The sequence below is a fragment of the Stegostoma tigrinum genome, chromosome 12 (assembly GCF_030684315.1).
Source record: "Stegostoma tigrinum isolate sSteTig4 chromosome 12, sSteTig4.hap1, whole genome shotgun sequence".
NCBI lineage: Eukaryota > Metazoa > Chordata > Chondrichthyes > Orectolobiformes > Stegostomatidae > Stegostoma > Stegostoma tigrinum.
Window position 1 is genome coordinate 56,580,400 of NC_081365.1, and position 26,072 is coordinate 56,606,471.

The window sequence follows — 26,072 nt, forward strand, 5'->3', positions numbered from 1 at the left end:
TCGCTCTCCACTGGAGTCGTACCTGAGGACTGGAGAGAGGCAAATGTAATTCCTCTCCAAGAAAGGAAATAGGGAAATCCCCGGCAATTATAGACCGGTAAGTCTCACGTCTGTCGTCTGCAAGGTGTTAGAAAGGATTCTGAGGGATAAGATTTATGACCATCTGGAAGAGCATGGCTTGATCAAATACAGTCAACACGGCTTTGTGAGGGGTAGGTCATGCCTTACAAACCTTATCGAGTTTTTTGAGGATGTGACTAGAAAGGTTGATGAGGGTCGAGCTGTGGATGTGGTGTATATGGACTTCAGTAAGGCATTTGATAAGGTTCCCCATGGAAGGCTCATTCAGAAGGTCAGGAGGAATGGGATACAGGGGAACTTAGCTGCTTGGATACAGAATTGGCTGGCCAACAGAAGACAGCGAGTGGTAGTAGAAGGAAAATATTCTGCCTGGAAGTCAGTGGTGAGTGGGGTTCTACAGGGCTCTGTCCTTGGGCCTCTACTGTTTGTAATTTTTATTAATGACTTGGACGAGGGAATTGAAGGATGGGTCAGCAAGTTTGCAGACGACACAAAGGTCGGAGGTGTCGTTGACAGTGTAGAGGGCTGTTGTAGGCTGCAGCGGGACATTGACAGGATGCAGAGATGGGCTGAGAGGTGGCAGATGGAGTTCAACCTGGATAAATGCGAGGTGATGCATTTTGGAAGGTCGAATTTGAAAGCTGAGTACAGGATTAAGGATAGGATTCTTGGCAGCGTGGAGGAACAGAGGGATCTTGGTGTGCAGATACATAGATCCCTTAAAATGGCCACCCAAGTGGACAGGGTTGTTAAGAAAGCAGATGGTGTTTTGGCTTTCATTAACAGGGGGATTGAGTTTAAGAGTCGTGAGATCTTGTTGCAGCTCTATAAAACTTTGGTTAGACCGCACTTGGAATACTGCGTCCAGTTCTGGGCGCCCTATTATAGGAAAGATGTGGATGCTTTGGAGAGGGTTCAGAGGAGGTTTACCAGGATGCTGCCTGGACTGGAGGGCTTATCTTATGAAGAGAGGTTGACTGAGCTCGGTCTCTTTTCATTGGAGAAAAGGAGGAGGAGAGGTGACCTAATTGAGGTATACAAGATAATGAGAGGCATGGATAGAGTTGATAGCCAGAGACTATTTCCCAGGGCAGAAATGGCTAGCACGAGGGGTCATAGTTTTAAGCTGGTTGGTGGAAAGTATAGAGGGGATGTCAGAGGCAGGTTTTTTACGCAGAGAGTTGTGAGAGCATGGAATGCGTTGCCAGCAGCAGTTGTGGAAGCAAGGTCATTGGGGTCATTTAAGAGACTGCTGGACATGCATATGGTCACAGAAATTTGAGGGTGCATACATGAGGATCAATGGTCGGCACAACATTGTGGGCTGAAGGGCCTGTTCTGTGCTGTACTGTTCTATGTTCTATGTTCTTTCCAAAATCTGCCTCGCAATCTGTTCCTCAGTGTTTTTGTTGCTATTGGAGGTGTCTATAGAAAACTCCCAGTAAAGTGGCTGCTCCTTTCCTAATTGGAATAACTTTCTGCAAAAAGCAACTGATGCTAGATTAGTTGTCAAGTTTAAGTGGGGTTATACCTTTTGGGTTTAACAAATAAAAAGTCAGGCGTAAAAGGACAAAAATGAATATAGAAATAGTCTGATGGGAGTCAGTAGCATATTGCTATTGTCTCTGGAATAGTAATCCAGATGTCCAAACTAATACACTGGAGATATGCTTTTGATCTTTACTACAATAAGGGTTAAACTTGAATTCAATTAATAAATTCAGAATTTAAAAATTAGCTAAATAAAAAAGGATGTTCAAGAAGCAATTGGTGAGTTTTATAAAAATCAATCAAGTTCACTAATGTCCTTCAGGGAAGGGAATTTGTTACCTTTACCTAGTCTGGCTGTTATGTGATTGCAGCCCCACAGTAAAGTAGTTAACTCTTAAATGCCCTCTGATATGCCCAGATTAAGGGGAATTCGAGTTGGGCAATAAGTGTTGCCCATACCCACGAAGGGCTAAAGAAATAAAACAGTTTTACAACCACTAAAAGGCAAGACAGACTCAAGAGGCTAAAGCTCTGTTGCTACATTGCCACAAACACTTCTGTGTGTGTTGTGGATACAAACAAATGAAATGGGAGCATGTTGAAGCAGGGTATCGACAAAAAAATGAAGTAAAAAAAACAAAATTTCACAAGTCAGATACGAGCAGAGATAACACGAGTGCTCTGTGCTCAGGTGGCTACTGTTTAATAAGTTCTTTGAATATCCTCTGGTTTGTGATTTAACCTTCCTGTTTAGATAACATTCAATTCCACAGACAGGCTTAAAAACATATCTATTTTCACCTCTTTAATATCACCTGATCCGTCCTTCCCATAGCCAATCTGCTACTGAAACTCTCAGCCATGACCTTTCAACTTTAGATTTCAAATTCCAATGCACTTCTGGCTGGCATCAAATCTTATTCAAAACTTCATGTTAGTTAGAATAAGTAGCACCAAGTCTAACTCCTGCTCAGCACTCAGCCCTGACCTCACTGAGTCATACACTAATTTCCAGTTCAGTGATGTTTTAATTTCAAAATTCTCATCCTTGTTTTCAGACTGTTCAACTGTCTGAACACACTCCATTTCTGTAAAGAGCTGTCAGTCTGAAAGCGATTAAGATTCTTACATTCCTCTAATTCCATACTCGTACGCATTGAGTTTTGTTGCTCCAACAACCGTGATTATGCATCATGTTGCCTTGCACTTATAGGCTGGAGTGTCCCCGTAAATCTCTATACTTTGTTTTCTTCCTTTAAAACATTCTTTAAAACCCACTTCTTGGAGTAAGTTTTTGGATATCAATCAAACAAAACAGGTCCTTAAGTGGCTCACGTTCAAACTGTATTTAAGTACATGTGTATAGTTTTACTTCATTAAAAATGTACAGTATAAATGCAAACATTTATTAAAAAATTGTAAATTTAAAATAGTAACAGGCAATACTGGAAGTATACTGGTTCGTCATAGCTGAAAGAACAAAATTTACATTATGGGCATATTTTATCAGGAAAAAATAGACTGTACATCTGAAACGTTGGATTTCCTTCACAAATGCTGACCAACTTCCACTTTTTAAAGCAACACTTATGTCTAACTAACAGGCATTTTACAAAGACGGCCAAGCAGTCCAAGGCACCAGATTCAAGGACCATCACTGCTTGCCTTGAAGAAGCTTAGGAAATTCTAATCCTTTTGCAGTAGCCCTTGTGGTACAATGGTCATGCCCCATTACTGATTCAAGTCCCACTTGTTCCAGAGGTGTGTAATAACATCTCTGAACAGGTTGATGAGAAAATATCTACATAACTACACAAGGTAATGTGCAAAAATGGTTTGGTTAAGCCAGCTTATCTAGCTGAGCATCAACTGTTACTCGCAATAAACAGTAAAAATGAAAACCCAGGTTAACACATCCCTTACCCTCATGAAATGTAGTAAAGACCACAAACCTCTGGACTGTAAAAGGTCAATTTCTTTCAGGGTACAGTCAATGTCTATTTGAAGTTGTCTGTTTAGGCTTCGCAATCTAGTCATCTCCTCTGGCTGTGAAGACAAAATAGGCAAATACAGATTCCCTAAACTTTCAAAACTTCAAATAATACAATACACTATTGCACTTAGATTAGTGTTACACAAGATATGACCATGATGCTGTTTTGGATAATAGTGGCTGATATCACGAGTGCCAAAGCTATCAGGAGAGCATGATAGGCCTGAAACGTCAGACTTCCTACTGCTCTGATGCTGCTTGGCCTGCTGTGTTAATCCATGTTCTACACCTTGTTATCTCAGATTCTCCAGCATCTGCAGTTCCTGTTATCTCGGGAGAATATATTTCTGTTTTGATACAACTTCGGTTGACTCCTTTTCGAGGTGGTGTTTGAAAGGAGGAAAATCTACAATAACGGTGACTTTTCAGAAATCGGATACGAGCTTGATTTCAATATTATGACAGCTATCTTATGTCATCATTGCAGGACCTTTGCGTAACGATTCCTCAATTTGCGTGACAAAGTAATACTGGATATTCTACCACTCAATTTTTAAAAATCACTTCTCAGTATAGGTTATAGAAAACAAAAGCAAATTGATAATAAACTATCAGTCACATAGAGCCGTTAACTACAAATTATCAGTACTCACTTTAAATCAGTAGCTTCTGTAAAGAATGATGGATTTTAAGTGTAGCAGACAGGTAATCGGTCAGCACAAGTGAAGTCAGTCAGTCATCGATACAACAAGAATTAAAATCCCTGATGCTCATCTATGTATTGTAACCTAACTTTGAGATCATTAAATCTAACTAATATGAAGTCCTGTTTTCATTGGAAAATTCGAGCATAATGTGAGGGATTTAAAAGAGCCCTTTCCCTTGTAAATCATGTAGGAATAAGGACCTACATAATTTCTCCAAACAAAATGAAACATTTTCAAAGTCTCAGGAAGATAACAAATGAACCAAAATGGTCACAGGTGAGAGAGGAAAGGCTCCATATGAATTCTGTCTCAACCTGACTGCCAATAAACAATTCATTATAGAACCTACCAGCTTGGGAAGCAGAAAACTAGTTTTGATTGTGAAGACGCTGAGTTAACTCACAACTGACTATTCATCCCATTCAGCAGCCAATCAAAAATCAATCATGTAAGTCATTCATGTCATCTCTAGTTCCAAGACTTTCAAACACTTGGAAAAGTAAAAACTACACTCTCCAATCAATTTCAAAGGTACAAGAAGAGCCGAGAACAACTCCATTACAACTATGTTTTTGTTTGGCTGAATTAACATTTTACAAAACCAAGGCATGATCTAATCATATGGCAAAACAGCTCTGGAGGTCTGGGTGACATGTTGTCTCATTTCAGTATTCTGTCAGCTTTGGTTCAAGAGATTAAATGGAAAGGTTTAAATCAAATTCGATGGAACTACCTGCAATCAATTCTGTTCTTACAATTCACCTGCTAACTTTATTATCTGTCTGCTGTCCCTTAAAAAGTGAAGAAGGTCATCAGTTCGTTGGGCAGACAAAAAGCTTTTGCTACCATTTCACAATTTTTGACAACGGAAATATTGAGGAAACAGTAATGGAATAGCCAGCTGTGTCTCAGGCATAAATGCAGTAAAATCATAGGAATATCTTAAGTGTGAAGCCATAAACTAGATGGTTAGCACTTAAGATAATCACATAACTTTCTTGGCAAAATTTCAAAATGATGGTGAAATTCTCAAAATACTAGCAACACTGTAGAACCCAAGATTTAAATAGCTGGATAAGAATTGATATCAATTTGCATATGTAATATGTACAAATCATGGGTGGTGACAGGCTAGCAGTAGTATCGCTGCACTGATCATCCAGAGGCCCAGGTAATGATTCAAATCTTGTCACAGCAGATGGTGGAATTTGAATTCAATAAAAATCCAGAACTGAGTCTAACCATAAGCGTGAAACCACTGTCAATTGTTGGAAAGACCCATCTGATTCACTAATGTCCTTTTGGGAATGAAACTGCCATCCTTACCTTGTCGGGCCTACGTGTGACTCCAGACCTGGAGCAGTACAGTTGACTCTCAACTGTGACAATTAGGGATGGGCAATAAATGCTGGCCTAGCCAGCGAGGCCCATACCCTGTGAATGAATGAGTTAAAAAAAACAAAAAGCCATTCAGCCAAGTAGGGTCTTAGTGTTTGCATTCCACTCAAGCCTCTCCCAGCTTTTCTCATCCAAATCTATCATAACCATCTATTCCATTTTTTTTCCTCAAAAGTTCATATTTGTCCCAACCACTCTGCATGGAGGCAAAAGCCACATTGTCACCACACTCTATGTAACCAAGTTTCTTCTGAATTCAGTACAGAATTTCTTGGTGACTATCTTACGTCATGGCTTCTATTTAAGCTTTTATGCAGAAGAGGAAGCATTATATCTGCATTCATTTCTATATCCATTCAAAATGTATTAATTTCATAGTCAGTTATTTGCAAACAAATGTACAGTTTAGAAAAGTCATTTTGGTTTGAAAAAAGTTGAGACAATTAGTAAATTTAAGCCTGTGAATAGACCTTTATTTTCCTCCCCCATTGTGCAAATGTTAACTATTTAGCTCAACATCATGCTCCCACTGATGCCATCCAGTTAGACTGTGGAAACAACATAAGTAAGCTACCAGTATCATGAGATGGAAAGTTGCTGTGTCATCTTGAATCAGTTAGAAAATTTATGACATTAAGATATTATTAAGGGGCATTATATTAAATTTTGACAGAAAGTACAATGAGTCAGCAGTACCTTCCAATACCAACAAAGACATGAGTTTATACTTGTGCATAATTCATGGTACTTGTTCAATATTGATTCAAGCACACAAATTAGCAATCTGTTTCATGGCTATCACTACTGGTTTTTGACATGTCCTCTGATAAGGTGACAACCACCATGACATTTGCACCATAAAACCTTACAAAACTTGTTAAAAAAACAAGCTGAATGGGCTCTGATAAACTGCACTGAAAACAGAAAAAGGGAGTTCCTAGTAGAATGTTTATGGCCAATGTCTAATGACCCAAGGGAAGCCTGAGATGAGAGATAATGGGAACTGCAGATTCTGGAGAATCTGAGACAACAAAGTGTGGAGCTGGATGAACACAGCAGGCCAAGCAGCGGATGCTGCTTGGCCTGCTGTGTTCATCCAGCTCCACACTTTGTTATCTCAGAAGCTAGAGACAGATCCTCTGTTTGAACTTCTGAAACTTATGTGAAAATGATCCAGACTTCTATAAAGGTGGAATTTTCAAGAGTGTGACTGACTGGTGACATTGGAAAGATGACACGTCCAAGGTGAAAAGAAGCAAATCTTGGAACTGACGATATGGCTATGCATCTGCTACTACATGTCTCCTCTGATTTGAAACCAATTTTATAAAGTTGAAGTATATCAATGCAGTAGTGTGCTGCAAATGAAACTAACATAGCTATAATATTTAACTGTTTTTCAGGAGATAAAATGTATTGACTGAGCTGCAAATTAGTCTATTATTGTTCTGTGTCTCAGCAAATAGTTTATCCTTTGTGTATGTACAATAGGGTTAATTAATTTCCATTTCAACCAGAATACTACCGAATACAGATGTATTAGACAGTCCAAGAAATAGGGTTTCATTCGACAACTTTACTGAAAACGATATTGATTTAATATTTACAATATACACCAATCACTCCACAAAATTCAAATAATTTAGCATCTCATTAATTGATTAGTTTTCCACTCCCAAAATCTCAATGCAGTATTACACAAATGAAGGATTTTCCTCACGCAAAATTTCTAAATCCATGTCTAAACTGCTGAGGGCTTTCACTCCTTTGCTCACTGAACAGTATGGATTGCATAGATGTACAATGAAAAGGGAATAAATATTCAATATAAATGTTAAAAAAATTCAAAAAGTATAACACAAGCAGCTATGCAGCCTACCACAAAGATGTTCTATTTGAACCACGGAAGATGTCTGTTCCATGGTCCTAAATCAATTAGCGAGTTCAGTAGCAGCTTAGCTTTGAATCAAGTGAGACAGGTGGGCCAGGCAGGATGCAATTATGCTACCTTTGTGAAACAGACCAACAATTTTAACAGAACAGCTTCACAAACAGGAGATGATGACCTCCAAAGTGTACGACACATAACATGACCACTTAGACGGATCAGCTTAAGATAATGACCCACAAAGTTAAAGTCCGTTCTACCTAAACGTCCAAATTACTTACTTCCCAAATAAACATCATTTTGAGTAGTGGCCTTACTGTAGGTATTGATGTGTTGGAGTTCACTCTCCTCAGCCGTCGTTGCATTAAATCATATTCCATTTCATTGACCTCAGTCTTCAGCTTCTCCAGCTTTTGCTTTTCCAGGTTTAGCTCTTTCAGTAATCGCTCCATTCGAGCTCTCTGATGAAGCAACAGTGCTAAAGACACATAGTAAAAATTCAGTCAAGAACAAAAAGAAGTCACATCTAGGTTCATCAGACAACTATATTGGGTAGCAATAGGTAGAGAAATGACCCTGGTTAAACCAAGGTTGACAAGGTTTGATCAACTAATCTAAATCAAGAATCTCTTCTCACCGACAAGAAAATGCTGTTGAAAGTAGTTGCCTATTGTCTGTAACTCAAGTATGCAGCATAACAAGTATATCAAGATGTGAATTTTCTTTATACATTCAGGAGTCATAATAAAGATAAAATTCAAAGGCTCACTTTGTATCGAGCAGCGTATTTACTTTCAGCAGATTATTTATAACCCTCTTTACTGACAGCACAGCTAAGTCAGCAATTCTTGCCAACACAAACTACAGTGGGTTTATAAAATGATTAAGACTCAACCAACCCTACAGGAATATACTATAAACTACTGCATATTTAAATGAATAATAATGTAACTCTGCAATCTCTTAAGCACTGCATCCTGATCAACTTCCACAATAACAGTCACACAAACAGGCTATATATTTAATTGTTCATGACAATTAACTTTGCAGAAGTGTTAAATCTAGTCATGTTATAACGTGATTTACAAAATGAAATGAGAAATTTTAACGTGAAGACTTAGCTTTAAGACTGAAATGATCTAATTTACATCTGAACTTCTGATCCTGTATTTTACGATTCATGCTTGCCCAAATACAAATGAAAAGCAGATATTCCATCACAAAAGTACTAAACACCAAAAACACATTAGGATTGCTATAGAGTAGCAGCTGAGAAATAATCAGAAAATTAGTGCCATGATCCAAAGCACAGAATTCGATGCATTCTAATTAAACAATGCGTAATCAAAGTATACAATCACAGAAAGACACAGAACAGAAAGAGTCCTTTCAGCCCATCATGCCTGCATCAACTATTTAATACCAAGTTTTCCTATTGGTCCCCGCTCTTTCCCCCACAGCCCTATAAATACTTTCTCTCCATATATTTAACAGGTGTAGGATGCGTAACTGTCAAGTGAGACATTTAGCTATATAACTGAATAGTTATTCCCACCTCAATGTCTGTAATCGGAGCACAGGTGCAATGCAACAGGTACTCTATACTGTACAAAGATCAAACAATCTACAAAACAGGTCTACTAAATTACTCATAATCTTGGGACGCAAAGAGTTGGTGCTCTTTTACACAGTGAGCAAACACAAAATGGTTTTAAAAAGCTCTGGTGAAATCAGAAGTGCATCAGAAGTTAAAAATAATAACTAAAATCTTGACAAGTGCTTCAGTAGAAAAAAAACGCTGAAACTCAAAAACCAGACATGGATGGGTGGTGGTGAAGATCAGCCAAATGCAGAAATAAGACAGGAATAGGGAACAACACCGGCCAACCAGACTTAATCTTCCAAACTGCATATTGTCTCAAATTTTATGCTTTCCTACAATCACAGCCAAATAACTGTCACTCAAAATTATCTGTAATCATTTAAAATAATTAACTTACATCTCCTTGATGAAGCCCTAAAGTAACTCCTATTTCATTAGTGATGGTGAACTTGGGAGGCTAAACTCACTTTGACAGTACTAAAATTATCATGCAACAAATGTTCTTCCTACCATCGGGTAAAATACAAGGCTAGACTGAGTACGTCAGGTGATCTTCAGCACTCTCCCTTCTAAAAAGCGCACCTGATGAGCATTAAAGTGAGGATGTCAAAGCATACAGAACAATGATAGTTAAATAGGCCAAGATACAGTTAAGCCATGGTCTGATTCAACAGTGGAACTTGCTTGAGAAGAGGTGAAATGGCTTAGAATCCCCATCATCCTCTATTTAATTTTCCAGCATAAAATGAGATAATCTCTGAGCAACAGTTCAGTCAGTGCATGAACAAAAATTGCTTTGACTGGATAACCAAACAACAATCTAACAAGTTGCCCTAATATTGATCTATGCTATTAATAACTGCAACGAATTGTCTACGACGAACCTATGAATTTTATTTACAATGACAGAAATTACTATCGAGTTGCAGCATATATCCAAAACATCAAACACACTGCCTATACGCGTGGAGTAAAATTGCACGAGGCAACTCAAAATTTAACATGCATTCTTACAATACAATGCAGAAAAATACCAAAGTTTAGTGAAAACATACAGTACCTTGAGTATAAGCATAGTCATCTGACCCTGAACTCGATTTTCTCCGCTGCTCCTCATTCCGTTTATTGACACTAGATCCTGTTACTGCGGATATTGGTTGTATGGGTTCTGGGGCTCCTGGATGCTCTCCATGGCAGTCAACTAAATTCAAGATGCTCCCAGGGTCAAAAGTAGGTGATGCCACACCTCTTGAAATTGAAGGTGGTCTGTTTGGCGAAACTGTAATTTTGAACGTATATTTAGTATTTGGCTGCGTTACAACCACACGAGGAGAGTTCACTTGATTACTGCCAGCAGTTGTAGACCTAGGTCGTGATGGTTGATGATGAATATACGTGGGAGGTACAGTATACACCGGCTGTGGTTGGACAACACTCATCTGTCCAGACATTCCTCTAGATGGTGACCCTGAAGGTGAATTGGTAGCAATATACAGCGTAGGCTGACTCCGTAAAACAGGTTGACTACTTACAGGGGACGAACTTCGCGTAATGTTGACACCAGGTCTTTGGGGTGTTTCCAATTTGATTTCTATCTGATTTTTCATAGGACCTTTGGACAATCCAGACATGGAATAAGGGATATAGGATAGTGATTGACTGCCTTGCTGCGGATAATTCTGTGGAGGCTGGTATGGAAGGTGCGTCATTGTAGGAGAACTAATAGGCATGAAGACATGTGAAGTCTGATGACCTTGTTGGTTGGCTTGTACTTGATGCTGGGGAGAACTGTAGGGCGAGCTGAACTGTGATGGAGGAGGCGAGCGAAATGCTTGCTGAGGAAGCGGAGGTTGCTTGGGAGAATACTGAGAAGGTTGATAAGTCTGCTGTGGTTGATAAACGGGTGGAGGATGATGATTATACTGTGGAACAGGACACTGACTGGAAGTCCAAGCTGTGTTCTGAGGAGTCTGTCGTCCAGATGCTGGCCTAATGTAAATAGAATTACCAATCCCATAGGGAGCATTCTGCATCTGTGATGGACCACCATGTATGTGCAAAGCAGTAGGAGTAGTCTGACCAGATGGCACATTCTGTGACAAGGTTACGGTAATAGGGTTCATGGTGTACCGAGGTATGGGCTGATATGTTGGAGAAAGACCTTGCATAGGTGACGTGTTCATGCCTGGTTGAAGGGACGACGGCTGTTGAGACTGCGGGGGAGGTGTACCTGTATTCCGTCCCTGGTCATTTACAAAGAAAGGGTTGTATCCAGATGGATTAGCTACAATTGCAGGGGCTGAATGTGGCTCCTGTATAAGTCGCACAAGCGGTTTACCACCTCCACGCTGAGGATCAATGTGGCCATCACTTGTGCTGTGGACCAGCGTTCGACCCCCATTGATTTGGCCACCATCCCCTGCCTGGTATGTTGCTGGAGGCTGGATACCCAGATTAATCTGCAGCATGTGGTTCCTGCTCACTCTGGCGTCATCAGGGCTGTGGTACTCCCCATAAAGGTATTTGCTGCTTTCTTGGGCAAGTGCCAAGCAACAGGCTTCCAGATTATTGTTATTCTTAATTTAAAGAGAAATTTAAAAATAAGTAATGTTGGTTTTACTGCAGCTTAAAAGTAACATTTGGTCAATTTCAAATACAGAAACTTTAAAATGAATCCAATGTACAAGAGGAAAATATTGATCAAACGATACAATAAAGCCTAAAATCACTGCAGTTATTACAAGTACTATACAATGCCATGATGAGAAAGACGGTGCACCAGCTATTCTATTTTGCTAAGTAGCAAGGAAATGTCAAGTTATTTTAAATTGTGACAAATATTATTAATCTAATTATTGAGAAATGAGATGTAGACTTCGAGGATGCATTTTCAATAGTTCAGCCATTTAGAGTCAGAACACAGATCAAACAGGAAAAAACAAAAGCCACTTTACACACAACTCTGCACGACACTGGGCTCACGCTACTTATTGCTGTGAAAAGCTTTAAATCCCAGTTTGCCAACACCCACAGGATGTACAGACATTATAAAAAAAAATGCTCTCTCCGAAATAGACATTAACATTGCACTTGATGCATTTTCTGTACTTTTTTGAAGGGTGTGTCTGCAACAAATGAATGTTGGCAAGCCTTGGTACCTTGTTCCAAAAGCTATTCTTCACTTTCAATATAAACAGTGTATGAAAGTGGACTATTTAATTTGTGTAGACTTGGGGTTGAGAGGGTAAGAGACGTGACAGTCAAGTCCTATATCAGCCATACAATTGGCAGAATGGGTAGAGAGCAATTTGGAATAGATTTTTCTCCTCTCGTCCAACTAGGGACTAGTTAAATACACTGACTCAGATCAGCTAAATTAAAGGCAGAGTCAAAGTTCAATTTAATCAATGGTGGTCAAATCTTATCATAGGGGTGCAGTGCTTCATTACACCATTGGCAAGTGCCATCTCTGCAACGAAATGGAAAAGGGAAAGGGAAATGGAGCACGAGTTCATGTTCACTCTACAGCATGTTCAAACTACAAAGACTCAGGTTTGAAGAAAATCTAATACAACTCTTAAACTACCGTATTGAACAGTGCAAAGTTTATACTAGCCAGCAAATCATAACAATGTTTTGAGGATCACAATTATACAGGTTGATATTATGATGTACAAACAATTATAACTTCTTTTCCTGACTAATCACAATTTAGTTTTAAAAACTGGTTATTCAAAAATCAAAACTTATATTTGTCATGCTCGTATTTTGTGCCTGGCATACATCAGTAGTACTGTATAGCATATTATGATCTGATATTCAGGATTACCATGGTGGCAAGATATCCAGGTGATTCAAACAAACAAACTTCAGAAGGATGCACTGCAGTTTTTAGTAACCCACACTTAGATTCTAATTATTCCAGAATGATGGTTCATCACAAATCACCACAGAAAGAAGACAAAGCAAAATTAATATGGGCAGTTTTCATTCTAACCCTGGTAGATGTGATTCTACTGTACAAATTAGACACTATTCAGTATAATATTACAGGTTTTCTGAAGGACAGTAGGGTGTGGATTTCGTTCCTATTGATGCATGATATTTGGTATTACTGGCTGATTTGCTGAAGACCATTTGGCGTAGGTATAACTACAAGGATATTAGGGAGGGAATGCCAGGAACTTCAACCAACAACACTGAAGGAACAGCAATATATTCAAAATCAGGATGGTCAGTGGCTTGGATGGAACTTACAGATAGTGGTGTTCCCATGCATCTGTCACACGTCCTGCTAAATGGTAGCATATATGGAAGGTGCTGTCAAAACAGACTTGCTGAATTGCTGCAGTGCATCTTGTGGATGGAACACCCTGCTGCTCCTGAATACGGTGGTGGTGGCAGTAGTGGAGAGTAAATATTTCTTGACATGGAGCCAAACAAGAAGTTGAAATGGTGTCAACCTTGAGTGCTGCTGCAGCTACCATCCAGGTGAGTGGACAGTATTCCCTCACACTCCTGACTAGTGCCCTAGAGTTAGTGGACAGCATTAGGGAGATAGAAGGCAAGTTACTCACTGCAAGATTCCTGGACTCTGACCAGCATTTAGAGCCACTATATTTATATGGCTAGTCCAGTTCACTTTACACGCACCCAGGATGTTGGCATGGCAAAATTTAGTGATGCTACTGAATTTCATGGGGCGACGATTAAATTCTCTCTTGTTGGAGATGATCATTGACTGACAGTTGTGTGATGTGAATATTACTGGTCATTTGACGTTCCAATACCTGGATATTGTCCACAGCTTGCCTCACTTGGACAGGGATTACTTCAGTATCTGAGGAGTCACAAATGGAGCTGAAAATTCTGCAATCATCAGTGAACGTCCCCACTTCTGACTTTTGATTGGAGGCAAGGTCATTGTTGGAGCAGCTGAAGGTGGTAGAGCCCAGGTTACAATGCGAAGGAACTTCTGCAGAGGAATCCTGAAGCTCAGATAACAGACTTCCAAGAGCTGCAATCATTTTATATGCTATGTATGACTCCAATCATTGGAGAGATCCCTCCTCTTCCACCCCCACAACATTGCTTTCCACTGATTCTGGTTTTGCTCGACCTCTCAATGCCACACTCAATAAAATTAGCACTCTCACCTCAAATGCCGATTTGATGTCAAGGTCTGTCACTCTCACCTCTGGCAATTAGCCCTTTTATCCATGTTTAAACCAAGGTTGTAATGAGGTCAAGAGCTCAATGGCCCTGACAAAACTCAATGAGCAAGATATTGTTACGGAAGTGTTGCTTGATCGCACTGCTGATGATATCTTCCATCATTTTACTGATTATCAAGAGTAAAGTGACAGAGCAATAGTCAGCAGGGTTGGATTTGTCTGCTTCTTGTGAACAGGACATACCTGTACAATCTCCACGTTGTTGGGGAGATGTCAGTGTCATGGCTGCACGAGAGCAATACTAAAAGATGGCACACTGAATGATACAGTATTTAGTGATTACTTAAGGATGAAGTTATTTACTGGGCCTCTTTTAACACAGCACCTGGCCAGAACCGTACCAATCCAGAATACCTGGTATAACCATTAGACAGACAAAAAAGAGAAAACAAACCTTAATCCCTCCTAATACCAGTTTTTCTTGTACCAGGATCAAGTGAAAGATTCCCTTTGCCCTACAGGAGGGCAGACAAAAATACGACGAAATAATTGTGTAGGTTTGTCTACTTATGTGACAGATTGGTCAGAATGAATTTCTTGAAAAGTTGATCACTGCGAAATATCCCACATTGATTGTGTGAGATTTTCAGAGTAAATTCCTTGGTATCAAGTTGTACAACTTCAGGAGTACAACAACTTCATAACATGTTAATTTAACAAATGTACAGGATGGATGCTTGAGTTACCAATTGCGGCTTTCTTGTTGCATAGATTACAGTTCTACAAATGATACAATGTGTCTCAGAAATCATCTTGGTTGTCACTACATTAAGGTATTCTCTTCAAATTCAACAATATAAAACAAAACACAATCAATGTCTGTAATCATAGTCACGTAACAGCAATACCAGCATGGACATTAACCCTGAGGTGTATTCCTCAAAGGGTGAAAAGCAGGTGGATAATTGCTTTGAGATTGGGGAATCCAGAAGAATAAATTCCCCTGAAACTTCAGCAGACATTTGGTCCAGGGCAATTTTATATTCTTACATAGACAACAGGAGGCTGGGAGAATACAGCAAGCCAGGCAGGATCTGGAGGAAAGGAGCAGTCAACGTTTCAGATATTAGCCTTCCTCAGGACTGAATGTGGGGCTAGGGGGAGCCGCAGATAAAGAGAGGAGGGAAGGGGGTTGCAGAATGGCAGTAATAGGCTGGCACTGGTAGTAGATACAACCTGGTTGGTCAATGTAAGAGATGAATGGAAGGGAGAGTCAGTAGGTAGGAATGGAAGGGAGGAGGTGGGGCTAGAAAGGGAGCTAAGGGATGGGTGAGAAGGTTATATGAAATTCGAGGACTTAAATGTTGAGCCCTCCAGGCTGTAGGGTGCCCAGATGGAAGATAAGATCAGAGATAATGGGAACTGCAGATGCTGGAGAATCCAAGATAATAAAGTGTGAAGCTGGATGAACACAGCAGGCCAAGCAGCATCTCAGGAGCACGAAAGCTGACGTTTCCGGCCTAGACCCTTCATCAAGATGTTTCTCAAATTTACGTTCTGAATTCCTGTGACATTGGAGGATGCTGAGGACAGTCATGTTGGAGGAGGAAGGAGAGGATTTGAAATGGGCTGTGACCAGGAAGTTAGGCTGGCCATTACAGGCTAGGTGAAGATGCATGGCATTCACATTTACAAGTAGCAGGAATGCAGGCTGGACGTTGTTCAGGCAGGGAAGCCTACCGTAAAGGTTGTAACAGAGAAGCACTGGCAGATTCAAGTGGTGATTAGGCACGTCAGGGAATGGGGCTACGTGCGATCATTAATAGCAAATTGGGATGGTTTAGTGAGAAGATTGTTGGAACACTTCCTGGCCCATAGCAGTGCTGTAAAGGTAATTACCTTGTGAATGCAACTCTTCGCACTTCCTTTCATTATCCAGGTTTACTAAGGCCCAGAAACCTGACTGACCTGACTTCAAAAAACACGCAGCTTCATTATCATACTTAACCATTTTGTCTCAAAACAGTATATCGGTCTCTTCCACTATCACTTCTTCACTAAAATCAAATGCAGAGGAGCTTGGCTCTGGTTTCGGATTTTAAAAAAAGTTAACCTCTGGTTTGAAAACTACTTGCATCTTTTGGGTGTTAGGATTCAGTCCGTTGTTCTCAAATTAACTATCTTTACAAAGCAAAAATGATATTACTCTTCATTCACTGTTGCTGGGGCAAAACTCTGGAACACTATTCCTAACAGGACTGTGGGTGTATCTGCATTCAGTAAAGGCTGTGGTCTAAGAAGGACGGTCACCGCTGCCTTCTCCAGGACAATTGCGGTGGGCAATGAATGGTGACCAAGGCAGCAATATCCAGATCCTGAGACCAAACTTAAACAAAATGTTGGAATAAAAGTTGGGAGGGGTTACAAAGGGGCACCGATTCTTCATATAAGTGGGGGCGGGGGGAATGGCAGATGGAGAAAATCTAAAGTTGTGAACTTTGGAAGGAACAGATAAGCAAAATATCCAAGTTCACAAAATACTGAATTAGGATGCAGGTAATTAGGAGGGCAAATGGAATGAGTTGAAACACAGACTTCTAAGTGAGCTTTACAAGGTAGATGCTAATTAAATGCGTCCCTTAATGGGGATATGCAGAACTAGAGACAACAGTTTTAAAATAAGGCACCACCCACATAACAAAGAGAAGAGTGAATTCCTTTCCGAAGGTTGTAATTTTTTGGAATTTGCTTCCGTCCTGATTAATAGAAGCTAAATCATGAAATATTTAAGACAGCATTAGACATACTTTTCATGTGAAGTCTTTCATTTTGCAAGGGAGAACAAAAGAACAGAGTTTTACTGGAATGGAGAGAAACTGCAGGAAGCTGCCACACGAGGGGACATGGGAGTATTTGTGTACAAAACATAGATGGCGAGCCCACAGGTGCAATAGGTAATCTGGAAGGTTAGATGGAACGAGATAGTAGGAACTGCAGATGCTGAAGAATCTAAGATAACATGTTGTAGAGCTGGATGAACACAGCAGGCCAAGCAGCATCAGAGGAGCAGGAAAGCTGCTGTTTCGGTGAAGGAGGATCTAGGCCCAAAACGTCAGCTTTCCTGCTCCTCTGATGCTGCTTGGCCTGCTGTGTTCATCCAGGTCTACACCTTATTATCTCAGGTTAAATGAAATGTTGGCCTTGATTTTGAGGGAATTCAAGTACAAGAGCAATGAAGTCTTACTGCAAGTTTACAAGGTGCTGGTGAGACTACACCGAGAGAACTGTCAGCAGTTTTGGTCCCTTTAAGGAAGGACATAATTTCACTGGAGACAGATCAGAAAAGGTTTGGGAGATAGGAGCAAGTTACTGCAAATGCTGGATTCTGTATTGAAGACAAAAAAATGCCAGAGATGACAGTGGGTTAGAGATAATGGGAACTGCAGATGCTGGAGATTCCAAGATAATAAAATGTGAGGCTGGATGAACACAGCAGGCCAAGCAGCATCTCAGGAGCACAAAAGCTGACGTTTCGGGCCTAGACCCTTCATCAGAGAGGGGGATGGGGGGAGGGAACTGGAATAAATAGGGAGAGAGGGGGAGGCGGACCGAAGATGGAGAGTAAAGAAGATAGGTGGAGAGGGTGTAGGTGGGGAGGTAGGGAGGGGATAGGTCAGTCCAGGGAAGACGGACAGGTCAAGGAGGTGGGATGAGGTTAGTAGGTAGTGGGGGGTGCGGCTAGGGGTGGGAGGAAGGGATGGGTGAGAGGAAGAACCGATTAGGGAGGCAGAGACAGGTTGGACTGGTTTTGGGATGCAGCGGGTGGGGGGGGGGGGGGGGAAGAGCTGGGCTGGTTGTGTGGTGCAGTGGGGGGAGGGGACGAACTGGGCTGGTTGAGGGATGCAGTAGGGGAAGGGGAGATTTTGAAACTGGTGAAGTCCACATTGATACCATATGGCTGCAGGGTTCCCAGGCGGAATATGAGTTGCTGTTCCTGCAACCTTCGGGTGGCATCATTGGGGCAGTGCAGGAGGCCCATGATGGACATGTCATCAAGAGAATGGGAGGGGGAGTGGAAATGGTTTGCGACTGGGAGGTGCAGTTGTTTGTTGCGAACTGAGCGGAGGTGTTCTGCAAAGCGGTCCCCAAGCCTCCGCTTGGTTTCCCCAATGTAGAGGTAGCCGCACCGGGTACAGTGGATGCAGTATACCACATTGGCAGATGTGCAGGTGAACCTCTGCTTGATGTGGAATGTCATCTTGGGGCCTGGGATGGGGGTGAGGGAGGAGGTGTGGGGACAAGTGTAGCATTTCCTGCGGTTGCAGGGGAAGGTGCCGGGTGTGGTGGGGTTGGAGGGCAGTGTGGAGCGAACAAGGGAGTCACGGAGAGAGTGGTCTCTCCGGAAAGCAGACAGGGGAGGGGATGGAAAAATGTCTTGGGTGGTGGGGTCAGATTGTAAATGGCGGAAGTGTCGGAGGGTAATGCGTTGTATCCGGAGGTTGGTAGGGTGGTGTGTGAGAACGACGGGGATCCTCTTGGGGCGGTTGTGGCGGGGGCGGGGTGACAGTGGGTTAGGCAGCATCCATAGAAAGAAAGCAAGCTAATGCTTCAAATCTAAATGACGCTTCATCAGAGCTGAAGTGAAGCATGCAGGGGGCAGCATTCACGTAACTGTTGGGGGAAGGGGAGGTAGGGTGTTAGGGGGAGAAAGGTGTTGATCGCTCAGATTAAGTGATTGGAATGTGAGAATGGCAGAACAATTATGTGTCTAACTGCCAGACTGGGAAAAACAGACAGTCCCACTAGGGTGGGAGGAGGGGCCAGAGAATTTAAAAGGTGAAGCTAAAAAGGGAAGGAATAGGTTCACAATTTGAAGGTTGAATTCAATATTGAGCCCAGAAAGTTGTAAAGATCATAAATCCCGATAGTGTGGAAGTAGGCCATGTGGCCCATCAAGGCCACACCAACTCTCTGAAGAGTATCCCATCCTATCCCTGCATTTCTCACTCTGTGTGAAGAAGGAAGAAAAAATCAGAGTTAACATTTCAGGCCCGGTGACCCTTGCACAGGCCCTCTGGGTCACCAGGCCTGAAATGTTAACTGATTTTTTTCTTCACTGATACTGCCAGACCTGCTGAGATTTTCCAGCAACTTCTGTTCGTGTTCCAAACAGTATGTTTTTTTGTGGCTCCACAACATATTTACTTTTCCTTACCGCCCACCACAACCAAATAAATATTAAACCTCAAATAAAACTAGCTTCTTATTCATCTTCAAGCTTTTTCTGAAACCGAAAAAATTGTCTATACTGGTTCCCATTTTCTGTTTTGAATTCCAATGACTTTTCATTAACTTAATTGCTCTGTGTGTGAAATACTTTCCAAAAATATTTGGAGATCTACAATCTATATCCGTGGTGTGCTTCTTCGTTACAGGCAAGGTCATGAAAAAGTCAAATCATCTTTTACAAATTTGTGAGCTTGTTTAATTGTTTTATTGCCGAATGCTTACTCTACAACTTTCTCCTTGAAATATTGCGGTACATTTGACTACATTATCTTTGCCTTTCATGAGTGTCCAGATGGAGACACAGTTTTGGAAAGTGACATCTGTTGTCATCAGAAGTATACGCCTCATGATTTCTTCATGGTGATAATCAAATCATATTTCCTCCCTTGGCTCCTTCAACAACAAAAGATGTATATTCCTGGATATATACTGGTTTGGGTAGTATCTTTCGATCGTAATTTTGCTTTTACCATGCATTACCCAAGATGGATCTTCTATTTTGCTTTTCCCATTACTATCTACTTTTGCAGCATAATCCTATCGTCATTCAACTGCTTCTACGTTTCATCCCAAATCAGAACTTTCTCTCGACCTTGCCCTGTCTCTGTACTTGTTCAAAATCTTTTACGCATCTTGACATTTTTCAGTTCCAACAACGGGTCATTGACCTAACCAAAAATTTTGTTTCTCCACAGGTTCTGCTAAAGCTGAGTGTTTCCAATATTTTCAATTTTTATTAATGATACAGACTCTTTTAGCATGTTTATTTGGAGTCTTGACAAAATTAGAGTCTTTACAAAGTAGTCTTTAAAATGTTTGACAATGGGATGTACAAAAATAGGGAATAATTCCTTAAATATTTTTGCAAAACATTTCGTGTAATTTTGGATAACACATAAATATTCAAAGAACGTCGCCCAGAGTGAAAGATTCTCAAGGTCACAGGTGGAAGTCAGTTGAAGTCACAATAACCCCTTCCGGACAATAAAAGCTTTCACTTATTATTAACATAAATGACCGTCCACACAACAATTTAAAGTAGTACAAAGAAAGTAAAGCTACATCAAGCCATGACTTTGCTGTTCCAAAGCTAACGCATATTCAGCAGCTGATGGGTCCCATTTGAAACAGTACCTGCAGCATGCACTGAGACACCACTCCTTCTGGGATCTCAGGGAAGCGCTGCCGGAGGTCATGCAAAACCTGAATATCTATTTGCTGGATGCCCTGCGCCATTGCCAGGATTTGATGGATATACTGGAACAGTTACAGGGGATGGATGTCAATGGGCCTGCCAGTGCCTACAGTCCTCCGACCCTTCCGGCATTTTCTGTACAGAGAGAGAAAGACAAAATATAGTGAAGATTTGAGGAACGGACAACACAACTGAGTTTTACCGTTAGTTGAAAAAAAAGCAGGCTAACCTGCAACCCCTCCAGCAATGTTTCATACAATGCAAGCACCTTTAGTAAGTGATACGCCCAAAACGGCATGAAAAATGCATGTATTCAAGCTCATCAAACGTTTCTAGACGCATGATAATGAATTACAATTGGAGTTCAGTTACTGTTATGCCATTTAAAATACATCATGATAGGGAATTTCAAGCTTTGAACAACGACGTAGAAATGATGCATGTAAAATATACAGCATGGCTTGTGTTAAATTGAAGCATTTCAGGAAACAAAAGACAAACTACCTTGACAGATCCAGGGAGTTGAAACACAGCCAAAGTCCAATAATGCAACCCAGCAAATTAGTTGAGACTCGTTATGAAAGCTATGCATCTTGGTTAATTATTAGTTACAAAGGGGCTCACTCATTTCAGAAATACACAGCAAAACAACATGATTCTGAGCTAATACACAGTACAATTAAAAAAAAACAATTTTCACTTACTGGTAATCCTATTAATTTGAAGAAACATACAAAACTATATGTGCATACTCACGGAACATATCAAATAAGCTAAACATTTGTTTTGTTTTCCTAAATGAGATTAGAAATTCCTGGGCTTATTAAAACTGATACTTTTAAAATTGACTACAGTAGGACTTCACACTACTAACTTTACCCATCAGACACTACAAGTCAATGTGAAACAAATTCTTCCAAGTACCTTGATACCAATATACTGAAGAGCATGCCCACTTCAATTCTATCTTTTGCTGACAGCGCCAGGTCCAAGATGGCTATGGTACAACATCAAAAGAGAAATTTCAAACCGGGCCCATCTCAGTGTGTTTGCACATAAATTGAATATGAAAAGAAATTGACTACACATGTAATGCTCCAGTTAACCTTTCAGTTTAAGTACAATACTATAGTGATGGTGCAACGGCTAGAAATAATTTTACCAAGAAAAATCTCACACACCAGCATTCTCTTAGTCTTTTCCAGATATTCAGTTTATCCAACTGTATTTGTCGGAGTTCCACTAGGAGTGAAGCCTCTTCACCATCACTATACCTAACAATCCAAAGCCTTGAGCTCACCCTCTAGCTGCTGGATGATCAGCTGCACACAAACAATAATTCAATAAATTTTTATAGAAGGATGACACCAAATGACTACAATATTTAAGATATATTAAGAGGAAGATAAAGTATAGAACTGATGGAACATTAACAGAGCTGAGTGTTTTTACAAATGTTGGCCCAAATCAACAACTGGAAAATATATTCAGCTCATGTTCCAACTGTGATAACTTTAAATCAACTTTAATTGCATCTGTTTCAATACTGTCTTTGGGAAATATCACTATCTTAACAGACATTTAAATATTTCATAACATTTATTCAAATGTAGGGAAAAAATGATCAAACACTATAGAGACTGAACATTACCAGTGATGTGTCATTCTTGTTTCTCAGTTATCAAAATATCAGCTGGGAATAATGCTAATGATCATAGAATCAGCAAGCATGGTATGGTAGAGGAGGCTATCATTTGGCTCATATAATCTGCGTCAGCTCTTTCAAAGAGCAACCTAGTTGGATATATTCTCTATATTCTTAAATTGTTTCATCCAAGTGTTAATGAAATACCTTCCAAAAGCTGTAATTTAACCTGCATCCACCACTGTAAGAAATCGTACATTCTAAATTCTACCTAGCTCTCGTTAAAACAAAGTTATTCCTCATACTGCCTCTGGCTCTTTCACCATTGAGTCAGATTTTGTGCCCTCTGGTTGTCCAATCTTGTGGAAACAATTTCTTTCTCTGTACTTCAACATAATAAATTTCAACATTAAATATCACCACAGGCTTTAGAAAGAGAATGGGATTTGTCTTGAAACAAAGATAAATGTCTGCAATCCAGCAGTTTACTATCAGGCAAGTCATGCACAAGCTAACAATGAAACATAAAGCAACTGAGGGAACTCCATCTTCATGGTTTAGGATCAATCTGCAAGATCAAGCGGCAGGACAAAGTCCCAGATGCATTGCTTGCAAAATGCCACATGCCAAGTATCAGGAGAATGCTCAAGAGTTCAGCTTTGCTGCGTTGTCCATTTGAATTTCATGGAGGACTCCTACATACCGAAGGTGATATTCAACAACCAGTTGAGGATAGGAACCCATGCCGTAAGAAGTTCCAAATTCAGATACAAAGGCATTCTGAAAGCCAATCTCTGATGTTATAAATTGGACCCCACTGTATGGGGGTGGTGGGGAGGGGGTGCGGAAACACATAGATCAAAATTCATTAAGTAATTTTATTTTTTTGAGGAGAACAGTCAGGCCATCGCAGGTTAAGCATGCATGCTACAAAGTCAACACCCTGATGTACCACTTTGACAGTTCGTTCATATGTTATATTTGCAATTGAATCTGCAAAACAAGATTTGGCGATGACACAGAATCGACCCCAAACTAGTTTTAGATGGCTAGTTAGCATTTAAAAGAAAAACTGCTTGTCAAGCCACTGGAGTCCATATGCCAATCAACCAACATTCTCATGCAGTATAAATGTTGATTTTTTTTCCATAAATTGATATTCATACGAATTGTTCTGATGAGTGTAAGGGTGAAAAGCTTCGAAAACATTTGACGTTATTCCATCAATATTTAAATTAATCAACATTCATTTGTTAGGAAAGGTGAATCCACTACCGCTCCTCATCACCACTGCAGGAAGGAGAGAAAGGGCAGTTTTTCCAGTCTACCCAAGTATTGTAACTTCAATCCTTCATCCTTGACACCATGATAGTTAATCTCTGATGCCTCTAACTCCTTCTTAAAAGTGTACTGCCCAGAATCAGGCACAATGGGGATGACTCCAGACAAGTCTGGTCGATGCATGAAGTTACAATATGGAATAAATTGAACCATAATCAGATTGCAATCTCATTTTATTCAATTTTTTAATAATATGATATGGAAATGCTCACAAATGATAATTTTATAGCCCCCCTTTTGCCAAAAATATCAAAATCTTATTTTGTCAAGTTTTTTTAAAACTCAGAACTGGAATCATATCATTGTGAGCATTTAACAAGCAGATTTTCCTATAACTGTCAATTAGCCAGTAAGAGGGAGCTAAGTCAGTAGGCTACAATTATGAATTGGCAAACATCTGGAAGTAAAAACAAATGGAATAATTTCTTGTGACTGACTAAGCCAATGGAATTAACATTTCGGCCCAACTAGCGTCAAAGTGCAACGATGTTTAATTTTAAATTATGTTCTCAGCGGATAACTCAAAGAAAAACTATGTTCCACTGACAAATTCTGCATTTTAGTGAAGTGATTCTAAACAAAACACAGCCAAATGTAAAACATCGTAGTTCAATTTATTAAAAAGGAAGCAGCTGTCAAAGGTGTAAAGAGCATGGAGGTGGCAAGTTTGTAATTGCAGTTTATGAAAATACATTTTTAATTATTATTAGAGGCAAGCTATTTCATTTCTCTCAAGAGGCAAATCTCAACAGCTACAATTTTTAATAAAATTATTTCAAATAAAATCCTGTAGCAACTAGTGTTGAAATCAACTTTTCAAGACTAACTTCTTCATCAACAAGGGGTTCATTTTGGAGTGGCTGAAGTCAAATCACAGTATTATTCTTTCGTGGAATCTGGGCTCTGCTGCACGGTCAGATTTTGTTGTTAATCCTTAAATGCCCTTTAACAGATAGTTTGTTGAGCCATTTCAGAGGGTAGTTAAAAATCAGCTTCATTTCTGTGGATCTGGAGTCACATGTCAGCCAGACCACATACAGCTGAGAGGTTTCCAGTTCTCAATGACATTCGCAAACCAGATGAGTCTCTGCGACAATCAATGACACCATTAAGTGGTCACTATTACAGATCTTATGCATTGAACTTAAATTCCACCAGCTGCCATGACAGAATTTGAATCCATGTACTCAAAGCATCATCCCAAGTCTCTGGCTTACACATCTTATAACATTACTATTACACCACTAATTCCTCAGAGTTGGCTGGTTGGAGAGTATTCCTACCAACCCTGTCCTAAAAAAGCTAAAGGTATTCACGGAGAAGGAAGGAATTTAACATCTGGCTTCAATGTTTGCTCTTACTCTATCAAGTAGGTTTGAATCAGGGTGACAGCTTGACCTTCACGACAATCTTGTGGTAAGTCAGGGGTTGATCTGTACACAAGGCGTAAATAAAAAAGTAAAATTTTGCTAACAGTTGTGGATTACTTTTATGCAATAACTATTATTCAAATAAACAGGCAGTCACCACTTAAAGTTACAGTTGCACACACCTGACAATCACAACTTCTAAGTGAATCATCAGTTCCTATTAGAATAAATGTTAAAATCAGAGTTGGATTCCTTCAGGCATTTTTGCCAGAAGGGCAGCACGGTGGTTTAGTGGTTACTGCCGCTACCTCACAGCACATGGTTGATTCCAGCTTCAGGTGACTTTCCGTGCCGAGTTTGTACATACTCCCCGTGTCTGCAGGGGTTTCCTCCGGATGCTCTGGTTTCCTCACATAGTCCATAGACGTGCAGGTTAGGTGGACTGGCAATTCTAAATTTCTCATCGTGTCCAGGGTGGGAAATGCAGGGAGAGGGTAGGGGGTTTGGTCTGGTGGGATGCTCTTCGAAAGGCCGGTGTGGATTTGATGGGCTGAATGTAGGGATTCCACACTGTAGGGATTCTATGAAATGAAATGAAATGAAAGTGCACCATATATGAAATAGTGTACATAATTTTGGAAGGTCGAATTTGAAAGCTGAGTACAGGATTAAGGATAGGATTCTTGGCAGCATGGAGGAACAGAGGGATCTTGGTGTGCAGATACATAGATCCCTTAAAATGGCCACCCAAGTGGACAGGGTTGTTAAGAAAGCATATGGTGTTTTGGCTTTCATTAACAGGGGGATTGAGTTTAAGAGTCGTGAGATCTTGTTGCAGCTCTATAAAACTTTGGTTAGACCGCACTTGGAATACTGCGCCCTGTTCTGGTCGCCCTA

The 26,072-nt window shown here is 40.3% G+C and overlaps 1 protein-coding gene across 7 annotated transcripts in view; it reads right to left on the reverse strand.

Moving 5' to 3' along the window:
- The window catches only part of LOC125457141 (TGF-beta-activated kinase 1 and MAP3K7-binding protein 3), a 113,999-nt gene that overhangs the window by 32,403 nt on the left and 55,524 nt on the right, over positions 1-26,072 (reverse strand). For 3 of the 7 annotated variants that reach the window (XM_048540930.2, XM_048540924.2, XM_048540925.2), the window contains 4 exons: positions 20,759-20,954; positions 10,222-11,737; positions 7,840-8,036; positions 3,525-3,618 (listed from right to left, as the gene is read on the reverse strand). In XM_048540930.2, coding sequence (XP_048396887.1) covers positions 3,525-3,618; positions 7,840-8,036; positions 10,222-11,737; positions 20,759-20,860 — 1,909 coding nt within the window. In that variant the 5' untranslated portion in view covers positions 20,861-20,954. Of the gene's footprint in view, positions 1-3,524; positions 3,619-7,839; positions 8,037-10,221; positions 11,738-20,758; positions 20,955-21,323; positions 21,371-26,072 lie in introns of those variants that run through there. The other 4 variants (XM_048540931.2, XM_048540929.2, XM_048540926.2 and 1 more) reach the window with 3 other exon arrangements.